Here is a 17,586-nt window from a genome sequence, read left to right as displayed (position 1 = left end):
GTCATGCAGCCTGTGTTTTATACTGTATTACAAATCATAATTTTTATCTATTTTTATCCATTGGTTTTGCAATTGTAAATTGAGTGGATTGTGTGCTTAAAATAAGATTTGAATTTGAAGCATTTTTAAAAGTAAATAATATTAAAGCAATTAAATTATCTCAAAAGTGGAAAAAATGACTTATGAATGCTTTTTTGTTTTTGCACTTCTACTGAAGATGTTTTAAAAGGCATTTTATTGGAAACAGTATCTCTTTTACAACACTTTTACATGGGTGTGGATTTAGGCAACACTTGTATTATCCACCATTCATGACATAGTGGTGGGGGCACTTGTGAAGGTCTGCTTTTTATCTGAGTGACCAGAATGTCAGCAAAAATATGCCCGGTAAACCAGTATCAGTAAATCTCCCAACCCTTATGCTGTTTACAGAGGAGATACAGAGAGTAACATATATTTGCAGATACAGGTGATTATATTATGTTAATAATATTGAGAATTAAGTCACGTACATGGGAAATTATACTAAAATCAATTAAATAAATTCTTAATTCTGGTAAAAAAATATTATTTAACAAAATATAACTGTTTTTATATCAAAAACAAAACTAAACTAAAATATACAAATCAACAACAGCAGCTTTTGGGTTAGTCCAGAAACTAAAATATATTTTCAGATTGACATCTCTTTGGCCAACTGTTACACAGAGTTTTGAAAGTGGAAATTGGGACCTCACTGAAGAAATTATAAGAAATGGGTGTGAACACAGACAAGCCCACCCGTTTGAAGCAGGTGATTGGCTGAAGATTTGAAGCCCTATATATTTCCACTCCTCCAAACTACAATGTGCCAGTGAGCAACATGATTAGCAGTTGTCTGTGAGTTCAGTGGGAAATTACTATGATAACCAAGCATCTACAAACAGTTCTGAAGGCTGGTCCAGACCACAAGCTCAATGTGAAGCAGAAATGCAAGCAAAATGTCAGCGAGCAGAAGAAGGCCAGGTAAGACACCAGACCAAATTAGCTTGATGATACTGCATAGGATTTCACCTTTAAATTTACTAAATTTGAGGCATGCTCTTCAGCTCATCTCCTGTTGGACAGAACTGACATGGAGAATAAGTGATTTGACTAAGCTGAGGCATTCTGCTTTTTGGATTTCCCCATAGTCTGCATTTTAAAGTGTTTAATATGTTAAGAACTGGGGTTTTGGATTGTGATGTAACTTTGCATTACGTTTGACATATGTACGTAACATATGTCACTTTATGTGTGTAAAATCCACTCATTTTGTGTGAAACAAAACCCTACTGAGGTATGCAGCACTTTGTCTTTGTGCTGTATATCAGAGGGTGCAGACTGCTCAGTGAGGGACTGATAAGATGAAATGACGCAGTCATGACGTGTCTCCAGTTCCAAAAGAAAATATTGCTCCATTTGTCATGGGGAAAAATATGCTACTGGGAGAACTTTGTCTTTTAAAACAGACATTCTTAAGTCACCAGAAATGATTTATATGAGAAAAGTTTTGTTTCACCTCAAAATATGCACTTAGTAACAATGCCCTCGATCTTTTATTTATTTATTTATTTATTTAATTTTTACCAAAAGTGAATGTTAAATCTCAGTGTAATATTTAAGTTTCTCTTCAGAAATATTTCACCTTTTGGTTTAAAACGTAGCAATGGATGCAAAACAGGATAATACCTGCAGAGATTTTCTCATTCCATACTGAATGTGGTGTTGTGAGAAAGAATCCTGACCTAAGATGTGCGAAGTTGTGCTTTACATTTGCTTTATTAGAAGCTATTTACAATGAGTGTGTTGAATGCTTGTTTCATTTCTCAAACTATTACATACAGCACAGCTTCAGCATCACCTGCTCTGCACAAAGTGGGCCAGAAATTATATGTAAGCATGCTTGATTTGATAAAACAGAAAACAGGAAATGATTGTATGCAAAAATATTGGCGCCTCTTTTTAAATTGTTTCATCATTTTAGTTTATTAATATTTTACACCATGTCAGTGTCACTGCAGCACTAAAAATGATACACCTCCCACAGTCATAATCATAACCTGATAATATATGTATATATGGTTACTCAAAAAAATTGTGACATTGATTTACATTATAACACATTTTTCATTTCTCCTGTGGAGTTACATTATTGGGGTTATATATTTTTTATTGTAGAGTGTGTACAGAATGGAGGAAGGCTCGCTCTCGTGTGGCTGCTCGGAGCCGGAGGGAGAAGGAGAGTCAGTTGTTCAAAGAAATTGCTGCACTGCTGCCCCTGGCTCCAAACTTGGACAGTCAGCTAGACAAAGCTTCAGTCATCAGGCTAACCATCTCATACCTACGTCTCAGAGCTCTGCTCAACTCTCCAGCTTCCAGCACAGCACCGGTTATAGCAAACTCACAGTCTCCACGTTCACATCAAGGTGAGGCAGACAAATACAAGAAATATGTCCAGCCTATAATATTTCCTCTTTTGTATATTATGTGTCTATGCCACAATACACATTGTAAATATATTAAACAAACCCTCTGTTTACACTAGAAACAGTGGTAACTGGAGTGGGCCTAACTCATTTAAGTTGAGCAGACTGAAGATTCTCCTAAAGGGAGTGCTATTAGTTCTTCACAGGAGAAGTGCTTTGTACCAATAGCATTGTATATCCATGTCACATAAAACATAAGCAAGTCTTTTTGTGATTATTTTTCTAATTTTGCTTGGAACATTTTTGTTTAAAACTGGTGACATGGTCTCAAGGGTCGCAGATAAGGGCTGTATGCAAGTAATGTTATCTGGTGTTCCTAGATGTAGGGGAACCTGTAGGAGTGAATGACAAGTGGTATCTAAATCGAACCCTTGGTAGATTCCTTCTCATAATGTCCCTGAATGGCAGGATTATTTTCACTACAAAAGATGTCACTACTCACACAGGAATCAACCAGGTAAAAATGACATGACTTAAAAAGAAATCCTCTTAATTATGCTGTGTTAAACCTTTACTTTAAAAACTAATTTATATTAAAAAATCTTGTGATGTCAACTTGCATTAAATAAATAAATAATCATAATTAGAATTTCCCCTCTTTCCTGCAGTTATTTTTCTGGAGAAACAAGTTTTGGTTTGTTTTTTTATTTTTCCTGCAGCAATACTCCAAAATGACATACTTAATTATACACTTTACTTTTATTTCAGATGGATCTGATTGGCCGAAGTTTGTTTGATTTCATGCATCCCTGCGATCAGAAAGAGTTGAAAGAAATACTTACAAAGCTGATGGGTATGCAAGCAGTAATATTTGTTTTGTTGATAAAATAATATAATTGATGGCCAAATAGACAAAAATAAATATCTATCTATCTATCTATCTATCTATCTATCTATCTATCTATCTATCTAATATATTTATTTCAGGGAGCCAAGAGCAGCAGAAGTGTGACGTCTTCCTTCGAATCAAAGGTGCAACTAACCACAAGCTAACTCCCTGGAAGGTATACCAGAGTTACTCTCTTTTATTTTCATATAAGATATAGATTATGATGCAAAATGCTAGTCTGGTGCTGGTTTAACCTGTTGCCCAACATGGTCATGCTTGTTGACTAGCATCCAAGAATCTAAGTATTGTCGGTTTAAATGTTGTTACTTTTTTATTTTTTATTTGTCTACATCACTGTGATAGCTGAAAACAGAAATTGCAGCAGCTTGCTGGTTCAGTTTTTTCTGGTGTACACTGGTAGATGTGGCTTCTTTCCTTTATCTTTCCATACACATTGAGGCTGTTTTTCCTTCCACAGGTTGTTCACTGCACTGGAGTGAAGAAGTCATCGTTTACTCCAGGCTGCAGCTGTCTGCTTCTTTTGTGCAGGTCATTGCCTGTACAGGATGTCATTGAGAGGGAATCATATCTAAATTCCAAAGCATTCCTCAGCATCCACAGGCCGGATATGAAGTTCACCTTCTGCCACTCTAGGTACAACTCATAGCTGTTGCAATGAGTACCTTGATTTTCACCACCATTTGCTTGAGTTTCCACTTCTCTTATTGTTCACTCTCTGGTTTCTCTGGTTTAGGGTATTGGAACTGACTGGTTTCAGAGATACAGAGCTGCATGGTCAGTCTGTTTACCAGTATTATCATCCATCTGACTGCCAGCACATCTTGAAAGCACACAACAGCTGTGAGTGAAGATATAAATTCCAACTATTGTATGTTTTTATAGTATTATGTACTATTCTAATTTAAAGTAGCTATGAGAATAATAACATGTTTAGTGCCTGCAGTCTTTTTATGACACTGGATAATGAGGATAAAGTTGCTAAGAACTGTAAACTTACAGATACAAATTGGTATTAGTGTAAACATGCCCACCATTGTCTCAAACCACATTAAGTAATCTCAAATACATTTTTTTGAGACTAAACCACCACCAGACCAGCTTATACCAGCATAGATAGGGTTTATACAGACTGTTGTAATTGCTGGTCATAAGCTTCCATTACTTGTTAGCAACATTAGCCTATTAGCTCCAGTGCAAAAAGGCACACTTTATACATCTGACCTGTATTGGCTAATTTAATTAAAAATGAATATTTATAAATATGTTTTGTTTACCATTCTAATGCTGTTTGCAACGGCGTATAGTTTTTAATGCTGTTCAACCATCTGTCTGGGACAGTGCTTGCAAAAGGCCAGGTTTGCACTGGGAAATATCGTCTGCTGCAGAAACATGGTGGCTACGTCTGGGTAGAGACAGACGCAACAGTGGTGTACAACATTCGCACTGGGAAGCCTGAAAGTGTTGTGTGTATCAACTACATTCTGAGGTTAGAGTGCATCTGACAAGGGGGGGAGACTTGTGGCTAAACACTGACTTGCCAATTTATTAGTTCCTTAAACTAAAATATAATATCATTGTTTGTGTGTGAGATTACATTAAGTTACTTCTAGTTTAATCACCCATTCCCAGCATGGCAGAAGTGGCCATTTCAGATCCAGACAGTATCCCTTCCAAGAATTTTGATTCAGTTAACCTAAAATCTCTGAGGCTAGTTTGAGATAATTAGAGATGCCAGGCTGTATGAATAAAATCCTGTAGAGGGTTTTAACTTTTAGATTTGCCTCCTCTGTTCAATCTGAATAAACTACAAAAGGACCACCACTGCAACGATGTTCTTTTGATGGTGTTTGGTATGATCCTTAGCAGAGCAGTGACAACAACAAGCGAGTCTTTCTGACATGGTACTCTCAGATTAAGTTGTGCTTGTATGGGTGTATGAGGTAAAGTTGCATTGATGGACATTTTAAAAAACTCAGTGTCATTGTTCTGTAGATGTGGTTAATAATTTGGCAATTCAGTGCACATTGTCTACAACAGAAAGGATGCTTAGGATTGTGTCCCTTAGTAGAACCTAACTGGCTAAAGCTCTATTATTGTTTGTTGTGTTTGTTTCTCTTCAGTGAGGTGGAGATGGCAGATGTAGTATTTTCCCTGGAACAGACAAAGCCTGTGCTGAAATCTTGTGACCTCCAGCTTATTGCCCAGCCCACACCATTAACTACAACATCTACAAACACAGACAAGCACACCATGTTTCCTGACAGTGAGAGAGGTAAATACTCAGACATAATGAGGTCCTATCAATCAGCACCATGTTATAAAATGGACTCATGACTTACACGTAAAATGTATTTTCTCCAGATGGAGTAGCCAATGGACATTTGCAGATCATGCAAAAGTCACCAGCATGTAACTCTCTTACCTGTGTGAGTATAATAATAATTGAATCTCTCAGAATGTATGATATATGGAAAATACACTTTGTTATCTACCAATTGTAAAATATTAGAGTCCTCAGGGTCACCACAGATGGTCCAAATGTTTGCTCTAAACATACGGCATGTGTTGTGAGTCAGAATCTAACAGAAATGCAGACCATCTGAATGGTACTTAATGGTTGACAAAATTAAGACTGAATAATCAGCCTATACCATGTAATAGTCTTGGATTTAATTAAATCTTAATATTTTTTGTGTGTGTGTCTGTGTAGTCCTAGGCTTAATCAGAGTTTAAGCTTAGACTTGGAACACAAATTATTTAAATTGAGAATTTCCTTTTCATTTTTATGTTGAGATGTGTCAGAAAATTGCCTGCTTCTGCTTACTGTACTGATCCCTACACCTGCTGAAGAACATATATATCGCCATTGCTTTAAGATTCTATTAAAATGGTATGTTTTCTTTCTTTAGGAGATTTGTGAGCTGGATTTGGATATCCTGGCTCCATTTATCCCCATGGACGAGGAAGACTTCCAGTTAACTCCTCCTTTAGATTCAGTAGCAGACAGTTTAGACCTAAACAGATATTTCACTAGGCCATGCATCTCACTGGACCCAGATAACCATCTTCATTTGGAAACAACCCCCGAAGGCACTTTGCCAACCTCCCCACACACTGACAGTTATTTTTCTCTAACAAATAGGTATGTCTTTGGTTAGAAACTGCTTGGGGTAGAAACTACCCTCTTCTTTCCTTTCATTGCTTTATGACGTTTTCTCTTGCTTCAGGTTTAGCAAGGACCTTCCTGACCTCATTTCCTCAAGGCAAAGGCATAACACCCTGTACACAATGAACGGAAAGCAACAAGTAATATGTGTATATTTTTGTTTTGGGTCTTCTTCTGAGAAACGTAATAATGTGGAACATTGAATAATATTGTGTTTTGTGTCGCTAGGTGGAAGGTATTCATCAAACCCCCTCTTTCCAAAACAAGACAAATCAACGAACAGGCATATCAGAGATGTCACAACATGTCACCAAAGGCTTTAGGAAAAACGTTTTGGGTAAGTTTGGGGAAGGAATTGGGATGGTGTCCCAGATGTTGATAAAACCTAGTATAGGAACAAATTCAAATGCCAGTGGTCAAATTTTTTAGTCTAGGCTTTTGCTTAATCTGGTTCTGGGAAATCAGCTCAGTAAAATATTCAATACATATCATGTCCAAATTTTTTTTGACACCATTAACAAGTGAATTTAGCTAATATAAGGTGCACCCACAGGTGTTCAGTTATGCCAAATGTAGACTAGATTGAATACCCCCAGCATTGGGCTGTAGAGCAGATGAGCTACATTTGTTGGAGCAACATCTAATACCTTTGGGATGCTCTGGTGTGGCTTTTATTATCCAGCATCTGTACTAGACATGTGTTCTCATGCTTGAATGCCTTGATATCCATGCAGCTATGTTCCAATATTATGTGCAAAATTGTCTCAGAGGAGTTAAGGCTGTTCCTGCACTACAGGGGGAATTATTATTCTTATTATTAGTCTTATTAACACTGTTGTATTCAGAAGAAAACTATGGACATGCTGGTGTCTACAAACTTTTATACTTAGTCTACATTTTATTTATCTGGTTGTCACAAACTTGCCATGTTTGTTTTCTAGCCAAATCAGATGGACCAACAGAGTACACACACTCCGAGAATTCTCCAGGATCTGTGCCTTGGACTCCCGTATATTCCAAACTTCCATGGTGTCCTCAAGCACCTTTCTTGCAATATCCCATCCAAAATGCAGGAAGAAAAATGGTCCCAGCACCAGTTATGTTGCCTGAACTGAGCAGGTGGGAGTGTGAGGTGAACGCTCCTTTAGGACCCTCCACTCAATTGCTTCAGGGGACTGAACTTACCACCGTCCTGGACCAGGTTGCACCAGGAGTGCCATGGTACCAACAAGAGCAATGCAATTCCATATTCTGTGTCAATAAGTTTTAATATTAATAAGTTCAATGTATATAGCGCCTTTCACAAACACAAGGAAGCTTTACATAGTCTCAAAAAAAATTATTAATGCAAAGAAGAAAAAAGTTAAGTTTTAAGCAAAGATTTGAAGGACGACAGGGACAAGCAGTTATGAAAAGAGGATGGAAGAGAATTCCAAAGTTTGGGGGCCACAACAGTTAGAGACGATACAGAGAAATGAGATCTGAGAGATAAACAGGTGCCAGACCATGAAGGGCCTTGAAGGTTAGAAGGTGAATTTCAAACTTAATCCTAGCCCCAACAGCTTTAAATGGCTTTAAAACAACAATTATTACCACTTCTTATCTGTAAGCGTGTTTTGCTTATATTTTAAAGTGTTTATTTCTAAAATGACCCAATTTCTTAATTTTCTACCAATTCCTTAATCATTTCACCAGTCCTTTGAGGAAAGAAGCATTTCAAATTTAATATGGACACACAATAATTACATGCATTTATAGCAAGAATAACAAGTTATGGCTTCTGATGCCAGGACCCTTGTGCATATAACATCTATAGAAGCTCTGCCTCAATAACTAAATAGATTTTCAGAGTCTGGTCTCATTTATGTTTGTGTTAGTTCATTACAACGTGTTAACTATCAGCATGGAAGGAAAAACATATCACACAATTAAAACAGCAAGCTTTATATAACAGCACATGATAAAAACCAGCACAGTCATTGATTTGAAACAGTAGTCTTATGGAGGCATAAACAGGTAAGAGCTAATGGCACCCCCTTGTGATAAAACCTTAGTCTGCTACATGGGAACATGTGAGAAGCCAGATTTTTATGATGTCTGGCACCTAAGAAATGCCCTCCTCTAACTCCTGAAAAAGTAGACCATTGGGTCAGTTTTAAAGCAAGATGTTTTAATTAAGAAAAAAGCAACTGAATATTTTCAAACATGAGATTCAAATATAAGTCTATGTTTTTATATACACCACCGAGTGAATACTTTATTTAATTACTAATCAACTGCAAGAGCATTTTCCTTGTGACAGATGATCTGCTTTTCACTCAACCAAGGGTTTCAGAACACAGATGCATCTATTTGGTTATGGTGTTCCTGTAAAAAGAACAAACGTTACCATTATTTGTATAAGAATCAAGCCCAACAATTATCTTACATGTGTTCTTTTAATGGGAAAAAAATCATAGAGTCACTGTAAATCTTTAGTAAATCTCCTACTTGCTAAATGTGAGATTACTTACGCGTTCATACTCTTTCCACTACCACTGAGCACAATGTAGGGAGTTTTCTGGGACTTCTGTTTCTCCTGCAGCAGAGCTACTGTGCCTAGAGGAGTGTCACTGCTGCTCATCTTCTTCAGCAGCTGTAGGGTGAGACACAAGCTTCAGTCAGCCCAAACAACGTAACACAGCCAAACTGAGCATAACATCTGCACATTAGGTCTGCATGTTGTGATGGGAAAATAAAGGAAGTGATATGTGATTTAAAAAATAATAAATAAATAGATAGATATTTTGATGACATATGATGAAATGAAAAATTAAAGTGGGCAATTTTAATTTGTCTGACTGTACAAACTGATATAAATAAAAACAAACAAATAATGAAACACTGGTGTCATTTTGCAACTTCCTGAACAGTAAGTGTATGCTCTTCTGGCTTCATTGTGGATGGATGGATATATAACAAAATTTCTATGACAAAAACTTGCAGAAATTGTGCTGTTCCAAGTGACCATTTCAAACTGTTCTATAGCATACACACAAAGAACATACCGCCTCTTCCTCCAGTTTTTTCATTCTTTTCTCCGTTTTCATCTTTCCAGAGCCTTTGCCATGGAAACGGTGGGATAATTGTCTGAAGGCCTAAACAAAGAAAAACACAATGAGAGCAAATTAGTGTGTAGCAATGAGAACCTTTTTTTTTTTAAATACACTTCAGTTCTGAGATTTCTGGTAAGCAGCAGCACACAATCTGACCTCTTTAGGAGTAAGCTTGCGTCCAGACTCATCCACATATTCAATTTTGACATCTGGCTTGTATCCATCTTTCTCTTTGAACTCCTGAGTGAAGCCTCTGTACTCTTCTCTCCTGCTGTACTTATCATCAATGGCCCTGATGTGAGGAAGGCAGGAAAAATAGATGTTTGAGGCAGACAAATCCAATGCCTTATTTATGATCTGTAGTCAAACCTGAGGTTGAAAAGTATAGAAAGATTTAACCTGGAAATATTAAGTGTTTATCTACAACAACTCACATTTTATCTTCAATGCAGTAGTTATCATTTGGCAGAGCGCCTTTTGGAGCACGGACTCTAGCCACCTTCTGCACTTGAGTATCCAACAAGCCTGTGAAAGAGAGTTAAATCCATCAACTACTTGTTAAGCCAATTAAAACTCCCCCCAACCATGGTCAAAGTAATGACTTGCCTTTGTTCTTGCAGAGGAGTAAAGCAGCTGCAAGACCAGAGTTAACGATGGGCTCTTCATCCAGGATAGTGGTTGAAGCTGTGGCAAACTAAAGTGATACCAGAGAAAGAGTTTAATCAAGAGTGCACAATGCTGAGGCAATTTGACACAAAAGCAGTACAATATTGAATAGACTGAAATAACATGACCATTAATTGCTACTCACATCTGGTTGCTTTTGCTCCTCATCCAGGTTTACCGTACTCCAGCCTACATTATCATCATTCTCTGAATCAGAGCCTCCAGCACCCTCACGCTCCTCTTCCTGTTCAAAGTCCTGCATAAACACAAAAATAACAATTCTTGAAAAATCAGCAGCAGAGTGATAAGAATCAGAATGGTCAGTGATGAAAAGTAGAATCTCGGAACTCATGTTTTGATTAAAAAAATATAAATTTATAATCTATAATTATTTAAAAAACAATATAATAATTCACTTTGAACGTTTACTTCAGTAGGAATCAGAACCTTTTCAACATACACTGAATACACGGAGGTGTCATTTCCAGTTTAAAATACAGCAGAGATCAAAATTACAGGACAACTTACATTACCCTTCATTTTGAATTAAAGCAACACTATTACACTCTACAGCTTTAGTTGAAGCCCATGAGCAGAAACACAAAATATTACTTGTGTTTCTTTAATTTATTTTTTTATGTAAAACTCCACATATGATAGAGCTGAACTGCTGCTTTTGGATACATTTGTAAACCTCTAGAAATGTCCGTTCACATAAACAAACTCAGAGTGTGTTAACAACAGAGACAGAGCACACAGTGTTTCAGTACTCTATGAAGCTATATACCATAATATCTTCCTGATCCTCTCTGTTGCCTGATAAGCCATATGTAGGAATATCTCCCAAAGTGCGACAGAATTCTGAAGTGGCATTGAAGACAATGTTGTTCTTCTTGTCAGGGTCATCGTCGTCATCCCTGCACCTTTCTACCTTTCGTAGGTGTTCCATTACCTGTGGATTGGAAAATAAATAGGAGAAGAAATCAATGCTTTTTTCGCCAATGCCATGCATTTTCGTTTACTCTGAATGTGTTCAAAAATGTACGGTGTAATATAATAAAAGTCTGCAAAGCATCTTGACCTTTTCACCAGAATCTTTCAGCATCTGTTTCTGTTTAAGCTTCCTCTGTTTTTCCAACTGTTTCTGCAGCTCCTGCTCTGCCTCATCTTCCTCTGTGATGGTAGATTCTGGGACAACAAAGTCATCTGAAACAGGAAGATAAGTCTAAGTTTGACATATTTTATCTTTTTAATGTACACTGTGATAATTTAAACATTTGCAGAGTACAACAAATTTCCTATTTTTCATCGGTTGATAAATTAACTTTAGTGTAGTTAGGTATGAAATGCCCTTTTCTAAAAAAAAAATAAGAATACAAATCACAACTGTTTACAATGCTGGTAATAAATCTAGACACCTTAGGTACTAAAGCTATAATATTATTTTATAAATCATGTATAACACTTATGTTACATTAATGTTTTATAATACATAAAAATGGTTAGAAAAAAATGAGGTTAACTCATCCTGGAAAGTAAATACAATTACCATGTCTTCACTCTAGCCATGGCAACCCCTGGTTCCTATCACTACTACAGTAAAGCCAGCAAGTTTCCCTATAACTCAACACTTCACATCGTACCACACTGGATGTCTTCTTTAACCTCACAATTTGAAAATGCTAAAATCGCACACAACTTTAAATTTAAAATGGCCTTTTTAGAAAAAAAGTTATTGCTTGTTTCTGACCTTCATCACTGATATCCATGTCAGCCATACGGATGTCATCAGAGTGCTGCAGTACATCAGCCAATTTGCTGCTGCTGTTCTCATCCTTAGGAATGTCTTCCTCTACTACTTCTCCATCCACTTGCTTCTTCCCTCGGCCTCGTGATCTAAAACACAGCATGTGGGAGTAAAGCACACAGTTTAGGAGAAATGAGGATTTGTAAAGCTGTCATAAAATGAACGGCGCTTTCATAGAAGAGTTAGATGTGTAACCTGGATCCAAAGTCTGTGTCGCGAGACTCATCTATGAGGAGGTCATCAGTCTTGGGCACTTTCTCTTTTTTCCTGATTTTCTTTACTCGACATTTGGTCTTCTTGAAGCCCACCTGAAAACATAAACAGAAATTCAAAACGTTAATTAAACTCAGATACCAATTCTGAAGTCTGACTGAATAAGTCATTGTACATTTACGACCACATAGACCAATAAGCCAAAACTTTAAATCACCTCCTTCTTTCCTACACCCATTATCCATTTTATGAGCTCTATGTTATGCAGGTATTATTTGGGTGGTGGATCATTCTCAATGACAATAGGCTGCCAATGGCATGTTAGTGCATATTCTGCTGATATGAGTGGTCCAGACCCAGCAGTGCTGATGGTGCTTTCAAACACCTCATTGTCCCAACTGGACTGAGAACAGCCAAAAAAAGCAAAGGACTGGACGAGTAGGCAAAGTGTTAAAAACAATAAATTATTTATTTAATTATTCACATCCCTAAACGTACTTAATACCACATGCAGACTTACCATTTCCTGTGGGGTATAGTATTCAGAGGCCAGGGTGAGAGAAGGCATCTCCAGAGTTTGTGCCTTGTTGTGGAGGGACTCTCTGATCTCCTGTAACTCACGCTCTCTTTCTCCAGTGGCAAAGCCCCCAGTGCTCAGTCTGAAACATTTCTTCTTCTCTCCTTCTATTTCCTCATCATATTTTGACAGAACGGACTTTGGTTTAAACTAAAGAGTGGAGAATGTAAGAAGGGAGAAACTGTTGAAATGAAGTTATATAAAGCAGCACATATAAAAAGATGTCAAGATCCCATACAATATCAATGGATTTAAATGACAGGTAAGTAATGGAGCTTACCGTGACCATGTCGTCCACACTCTCCTCCTCGTCATATGGTTTGTAATCAGGCTTCTTCTTTTTAAGCTCCACATTCTTCTCTGCCTTCTCTCTGTCCACCAGACCCACATTCACCAGCACATCCTCTTTCTCTTCGAGAACACCTGGAACAAGACCGAAGAGTTAGCATTTGTGTCTGTGTGCTACTAATGTGGATCTAATTCTGAAAAGATCTTTCAATACCAACCCTTGTCTTGTAGAGTTAGGACGACTGTTTCCCCCTCTTTAAAGGATTCTACCTTGTGTTCTACTTTAAGACCTTTAAGGTCATTTGAACCATAAGCTTCCTGTAGAAACAAAAAACAGCAACCTGTTATGAGTATTTACATTTTTATACACATTCATATAAATGAGCTAATTAAAATCTGTTAGACAAAGAGAGAACTTATAATTTATAAAAATAAATGTTTATACATGGTGAAGAATTATCCCTATTCACTCAGTATTGCTGTCTTTAAAAGGGGTTTAAAAAGGGGTGGTGGAAATGCAGGATTTCTCATAATCCAGAATGTAAATCTTTAAATCACAAACTCATTTTTGGCCCCCTTTTCCTGACCTCCTCTTATCAGAAACATTAAAACATTGGCAGGTGTTTTTTTTTCCTGCAGGTGTCCTGCTTACCAGCACAAATGCAGTGTTTTACATTACAGATAGTGTGAGCAAGGGCACATGCCATTTTTAGAAATGTCCAAGTTGAATTTTTAAGCAAACTAAATAAAAATGGAAAAAATGTACAATTTGCTTCGGCTATTATATTAACTAGTGCAACAAACATTACATTTGCTATGTATTTCAAAAGATATTTAGGTATTATAATAATAATAATAAGTGTGCTCTCAAAAATAACCCTGTAATTTTGTTGTATGATTCGGACACTAAGAAAAAAAATGGCCAATGTGCAATAACTTTCTAAAGCACAGTTAGGGGTTAATTTTGGTCATAGTAATTCCACAAACCTTCTTGCTCTGTGCAAATTCCTGCTCGACCAGGTTGCTCACACCAAATTCTTCATCCATCTCTTCGAGGAGCTTGGCCTATGAATATAAATGTAAAATTGTAACATACTGTCGTATATAAAAGATTCTTTATGAATTACAAATAAATTCCCTATCTGCCGTTAATGGCCACTATTACCCTCTTCTCTGCCATCTCCTTTTCCTTGGCTAGTTTGCGACTCCTGTCCACCCAGGCAACAGTGTCATCCAACCATGGTTCTTCCTCTCCGAGTGTCTTCACCTTGCTTTAAAAACAAATAAATTAATTAAAAAAGGATGGCTAATAGTCAAATGATACATAATGCTTTATATTCTCCTATTTGAACCGTTAACCTGGAAAACAAAGAACTGAACTTCCGTACAAAAAAAAACAGAAAAAAATGCAGAATGTAAGAGATTCATACCCAAGTTTCTGATTAAGCAGACGTTTCTCTTTGAGAGCAGCCAGCTTCTCCCGTATGTCATTCTGCTGTTTGATCTGCACAGGATTGATTGTCTCAGCCACCAGAGGTTCCTCTTTTGTGCCGAGTTCTGAGACCAAACAAGTTTAAGATGCATTGCAAAAGATATATTTATTTGTTATATGTTAATGATTTCAGACACTTATGTCTTACCTTTTTTGTTCTCATTCAGTTCCAGTGGCTTCAGACCTAGTTTGGCCCTCAACTTACTTTAAAAATGTAAAAACAGGATTCAGTTAGCTGTAAAATCTACCAAAAAGCAAATAAATCAAGCATATTAAAAATGCTTTATCTACATACTTGGTCTCCTCTATGCTGAGTGAAGCATCGCCACTCGCAGACTTTGGAGCAATTTCTGCAAATAAACAACCAGAAAAAAATGCATGTTCAGTGTATTTGAACTGAAAGTATGGCATTTCATTTAAAAACTAAATTCTGAAGCTTCAATGTTCCAACAGCCTATTCTAACAAAACAAGTTAATGTGCAATGATACACATCTTTTCAAGTTCAAAATATTTTTAGCTTCAGTTTGAGCAATACATACAAATATAAGTATAAAAACAGACACAGTACACGGAGTCTTGCTCTTTCGCAGGGAATGGCAAGCAACCATCACAACCGCAATGTATATGTTTTCCCCTTTTTTGCAAGGTCTTTAGTGTTTTACCCCCTAGTGCATGTGTAATGAATGTTAAGTATATTTGTTTAAATATATATATATATATATATATATAAAAACAAAGGCTGAGTGTAACTTTTCTCAGCTGTTGGCTTCTGAACTGCTGCTACTCTCTTCTTTAATAAAATGGAAAAATATCAGCAAACCTTGCTGCAAAACCAATTGCAATTAGCCAGTTTGGGTGCATTTAGGTCATCTAGCTACCTGTCATCAAAGCACCAATTCATGGAGCAGCTTCTAAATGATCAGTTCAGACTGGTTCCAGTTGACAATTAGGAGTATAGCATCAGAATCAGAATAAATTAAGTAATTTTAAATTAATTCATGGGAAATTCTCTCACAGTGACAGCCCTAGTGCTTAGTTTTTATACCATTTTCAAATGTATTTTCCCCTTAAAATGTAAGCAGTTATTGAAGTGTTTAAGACTAATATATATGATTAACACTAAGTCTTTAATGTGTTTCAAAAGTCAGTGCCCCAACAGGACTATAATGTCAATGCTGTAGTGACACTAACATAGTGGTGGAGGTGTGAGATTGTCTTGTATTTGTATGAGTGGATCAGACACAGCTAGTGTCCACTCTATTAGACACACCCACCTCAGCCCATAGATGTAAAGTCAGAGAGTAGCTCATCTGTTTGTGTTGATCACCCTCTAGTGTTTCATCAGTCGTCATTGGACACTGCCCACAGACTGCTGTTCGTTGGATATTTTCAGTTGCTGAACTATGGTTGAGTCCAGCAGTGACACTAGGGTGTTTGAAAAAGTCTAACAGCAATCCTGTGTCTGATCCACTTTTACAAGTAGGTCTTTTGGGAGTTTTGGGATACCAAAATATACAGAACAACAGATGGACTACAGTCTGTCACTGCATACATAGAAAGTGGACATATATGGTCAGTGGAATTCAAAAACCAGACAGTGAGACAGCCTCGTTTAGAGGCTGCTCCATGAATTGGTGCTTTGATAGCTGGATGACGGGTAGTGGTTGAATGTAAATGCTGATTTGGGTTTTCCTAGACTCTGTGAAACTCGTTAAACCCTGAGCAGGAGTAAACAGAGTGCGAACTGTGTGCTCTCCTCAGACTCACCCTCGCTTTCCTCGTATGCGGGATCCACTCTCTCCTTTTTGACCCGCGGCTCTCCGCTGCTCTTCTCTCCTTTGGCGCGGCTCTCTTTCTCTCCCCTACTGCTCCTCTCTCGGGAGCGGGATCTCTTCCTCTTTTCTTTCTCCTTCTCCCTTCCATCTCTCTCCTTATCCTTATCCCTGTCTCTCTCCTTGTGACGGTGTTTTTTGTGCTCCCTGTGCCGCTCCTCCGGGTCTCTCTCCTTGTCTTTCTCTTTGTGTTTCTTAGACGAGCCCATGTCTGGAAATAGACCGAGCTAACGCTAACGCTAAAGCTACGGCTAACCAGAAAACTACTAACAAAACGCCTTCTAACTAAAATAAAAACACAGTCCAACTAAGAATAGTTGTTGTTAATAACGGTTGCTCCTCCGTGAACGACGCGCATGAATCACAGCCTGAAATATAACTATTTAAACCCTTTAAAAGGCCGCTAGTTCAGTTATCTGCTCGAGTATAAACACCTTTCAGCAGTCGTCCACACAGCGTTGCGCTGAACCTTTCAACTCCTTAAAATTCACAAGTACAACTCTCCACTGCCGCCCACCGGAGAGGAGGCCTGAAATACTCAGTGTACACACACCACTTATTCCAGAGATTTCTCATACAGTAATCCCTTGATACTTCGTGGTTCATCTTCGCAGATTTGCTGCTTCGCGGGTTTTTTTTTCAAGGTTTTTTTTTATTATTTACATGTATTAGACTAGGCCTGTAGGTGACCTAATATATCTTTTACAAGTATTTCTTACGTACAGTACATGTATTGTTCATGTCCACATCCGAGTGAAATTTACTGACGCTAAATCACATCTTAGGAATTACTCTATTTAAGAAACTGGTATGGTTTAAAAAGTCCAAATACTCGTTAAATACATAAAAAATATCTTTCCTCTACTTCGCGGAAATTCGTTTTTCTTCGTGGTCTTCGAACGCATCCCCCGCGAAAAACGAGGGAGTACTGTATTCACAGACAAAGTCTGCACTAGTTCCTGACCCAACTATAGAAGAAAAGAGCCGTGTGTGTATTGGACACATCTAGACCCATAGATCCTATCAATAAAATGTTAAAGTAGATAAGCTTCTCGACAGTCCAACATTTCACATGCAGGAAATCTAAAAGAG

General features: G+C 37.5%; 2 protein-coding genes across 2 annotated transcripts; one reads left to right on the top strand and one right to left on the bottom strand.

Moving 5' to 3' along the window:
* The first annotated feature begins 878 nt into the window (after positions 1 to 878).
* On the top strand, positions 879 to 7,806 carry hif1al2 (hypoxia inducible factor 1 subunit alpha, like 2). The gene is made up of 14 exons (XM_066645968.1): positions 879 to 1,005; positions 2,200 to 2,447; positions 2,828 to 2,964; positions 3,216 to 3,300; positions 3,435 to 3,511; positions 3,815 to 3,990; positions 4,091 to 4,197; positions 4,696 to 4,843; positions 5,478 to 5,629; positions 5,719 to 5,783; positions 6,267 to 6,499; positions 6,585 to 6,663; positions 6,752 to 6,860; positions 7,465 to 7,806. The coding sequence occupies exons 1-14, from the start codon at positions 902 to 904 to the stop codon at positions 7,791 to 7,793; spliced, it is 2,049 nt and encodes a 682-aa protein (XP_066502065.1). The 5' UTR covers positions 879 to 901; the 3' UTR covers positions 7,794 to 7,806.
* Positions 7,807 to 7,899: 93 nt separating this feature from the next.
* Positions 7,900 to 16,988, bottom strand: sart1 (spliceosome associated factor 1, recruiter of U4/U6.U5 tri-snRNP). The gene is made up of 20 exons (XM_066645967.1): positions 16,430 to 16,988; positions 14,957 to 15,011; positions 14,810 to 14,865; positions 14,600 to 14,726; positions 14,335 to 14,440; positions 14,157 to 14,234; positions 13,388 to 13,487; positions 13,162 to 13,304; positions 12,825 to 13,031; positions 12,287 to 12,399; positions 12,035 to 12,180; positions 11,366 to 11,490; positions 11,072 to 11,236; positions 10,430 to 10,540; positions 10,225 to 10,312; positions 10,053 to 10,143; positions 9,775 to 9,910; positions 9,571 to 9,660; positions 9,037 to 9,158; positions 7,900 to 8,890 (listed from the first exon to the last, which is right to left on the bottom strand). Exons 1-20 carry the CDS (start codon positions 16,701 to 16,703, stop codon positions 8,872 to 8,874), a joined length of 2,352 nt encoding a protein of 783 aa, XP_066502064.1. The 5' UTR covers positions 16,704 to 16,988; the 3' UTR covers positions 7,900 to 8,871.
* Positions 16,989 to 17,586: the final 598 nt, after the last annotated feature.

This window comes from Hoplias malabaricus, chromosome 15, assembly GCF_029633855.1.
Source record: "Hoplias malabaricus isolate fHopMal1 chromosome 15, fHopMal1.hap1, whole genome shotgun sequence".
NCBI classification, from domain to species: domain Eukaryota; kingdom Metazoa; phylum Chordata; class Actinopteri; order Characiformes; family Erythrinidae; genus Hoplias; species Hoplias malabaricus.
Note: the sequence above shows the minus strand (reverse complement) of the source record. Positions and strands in the feature narration are given on the sequence as shown.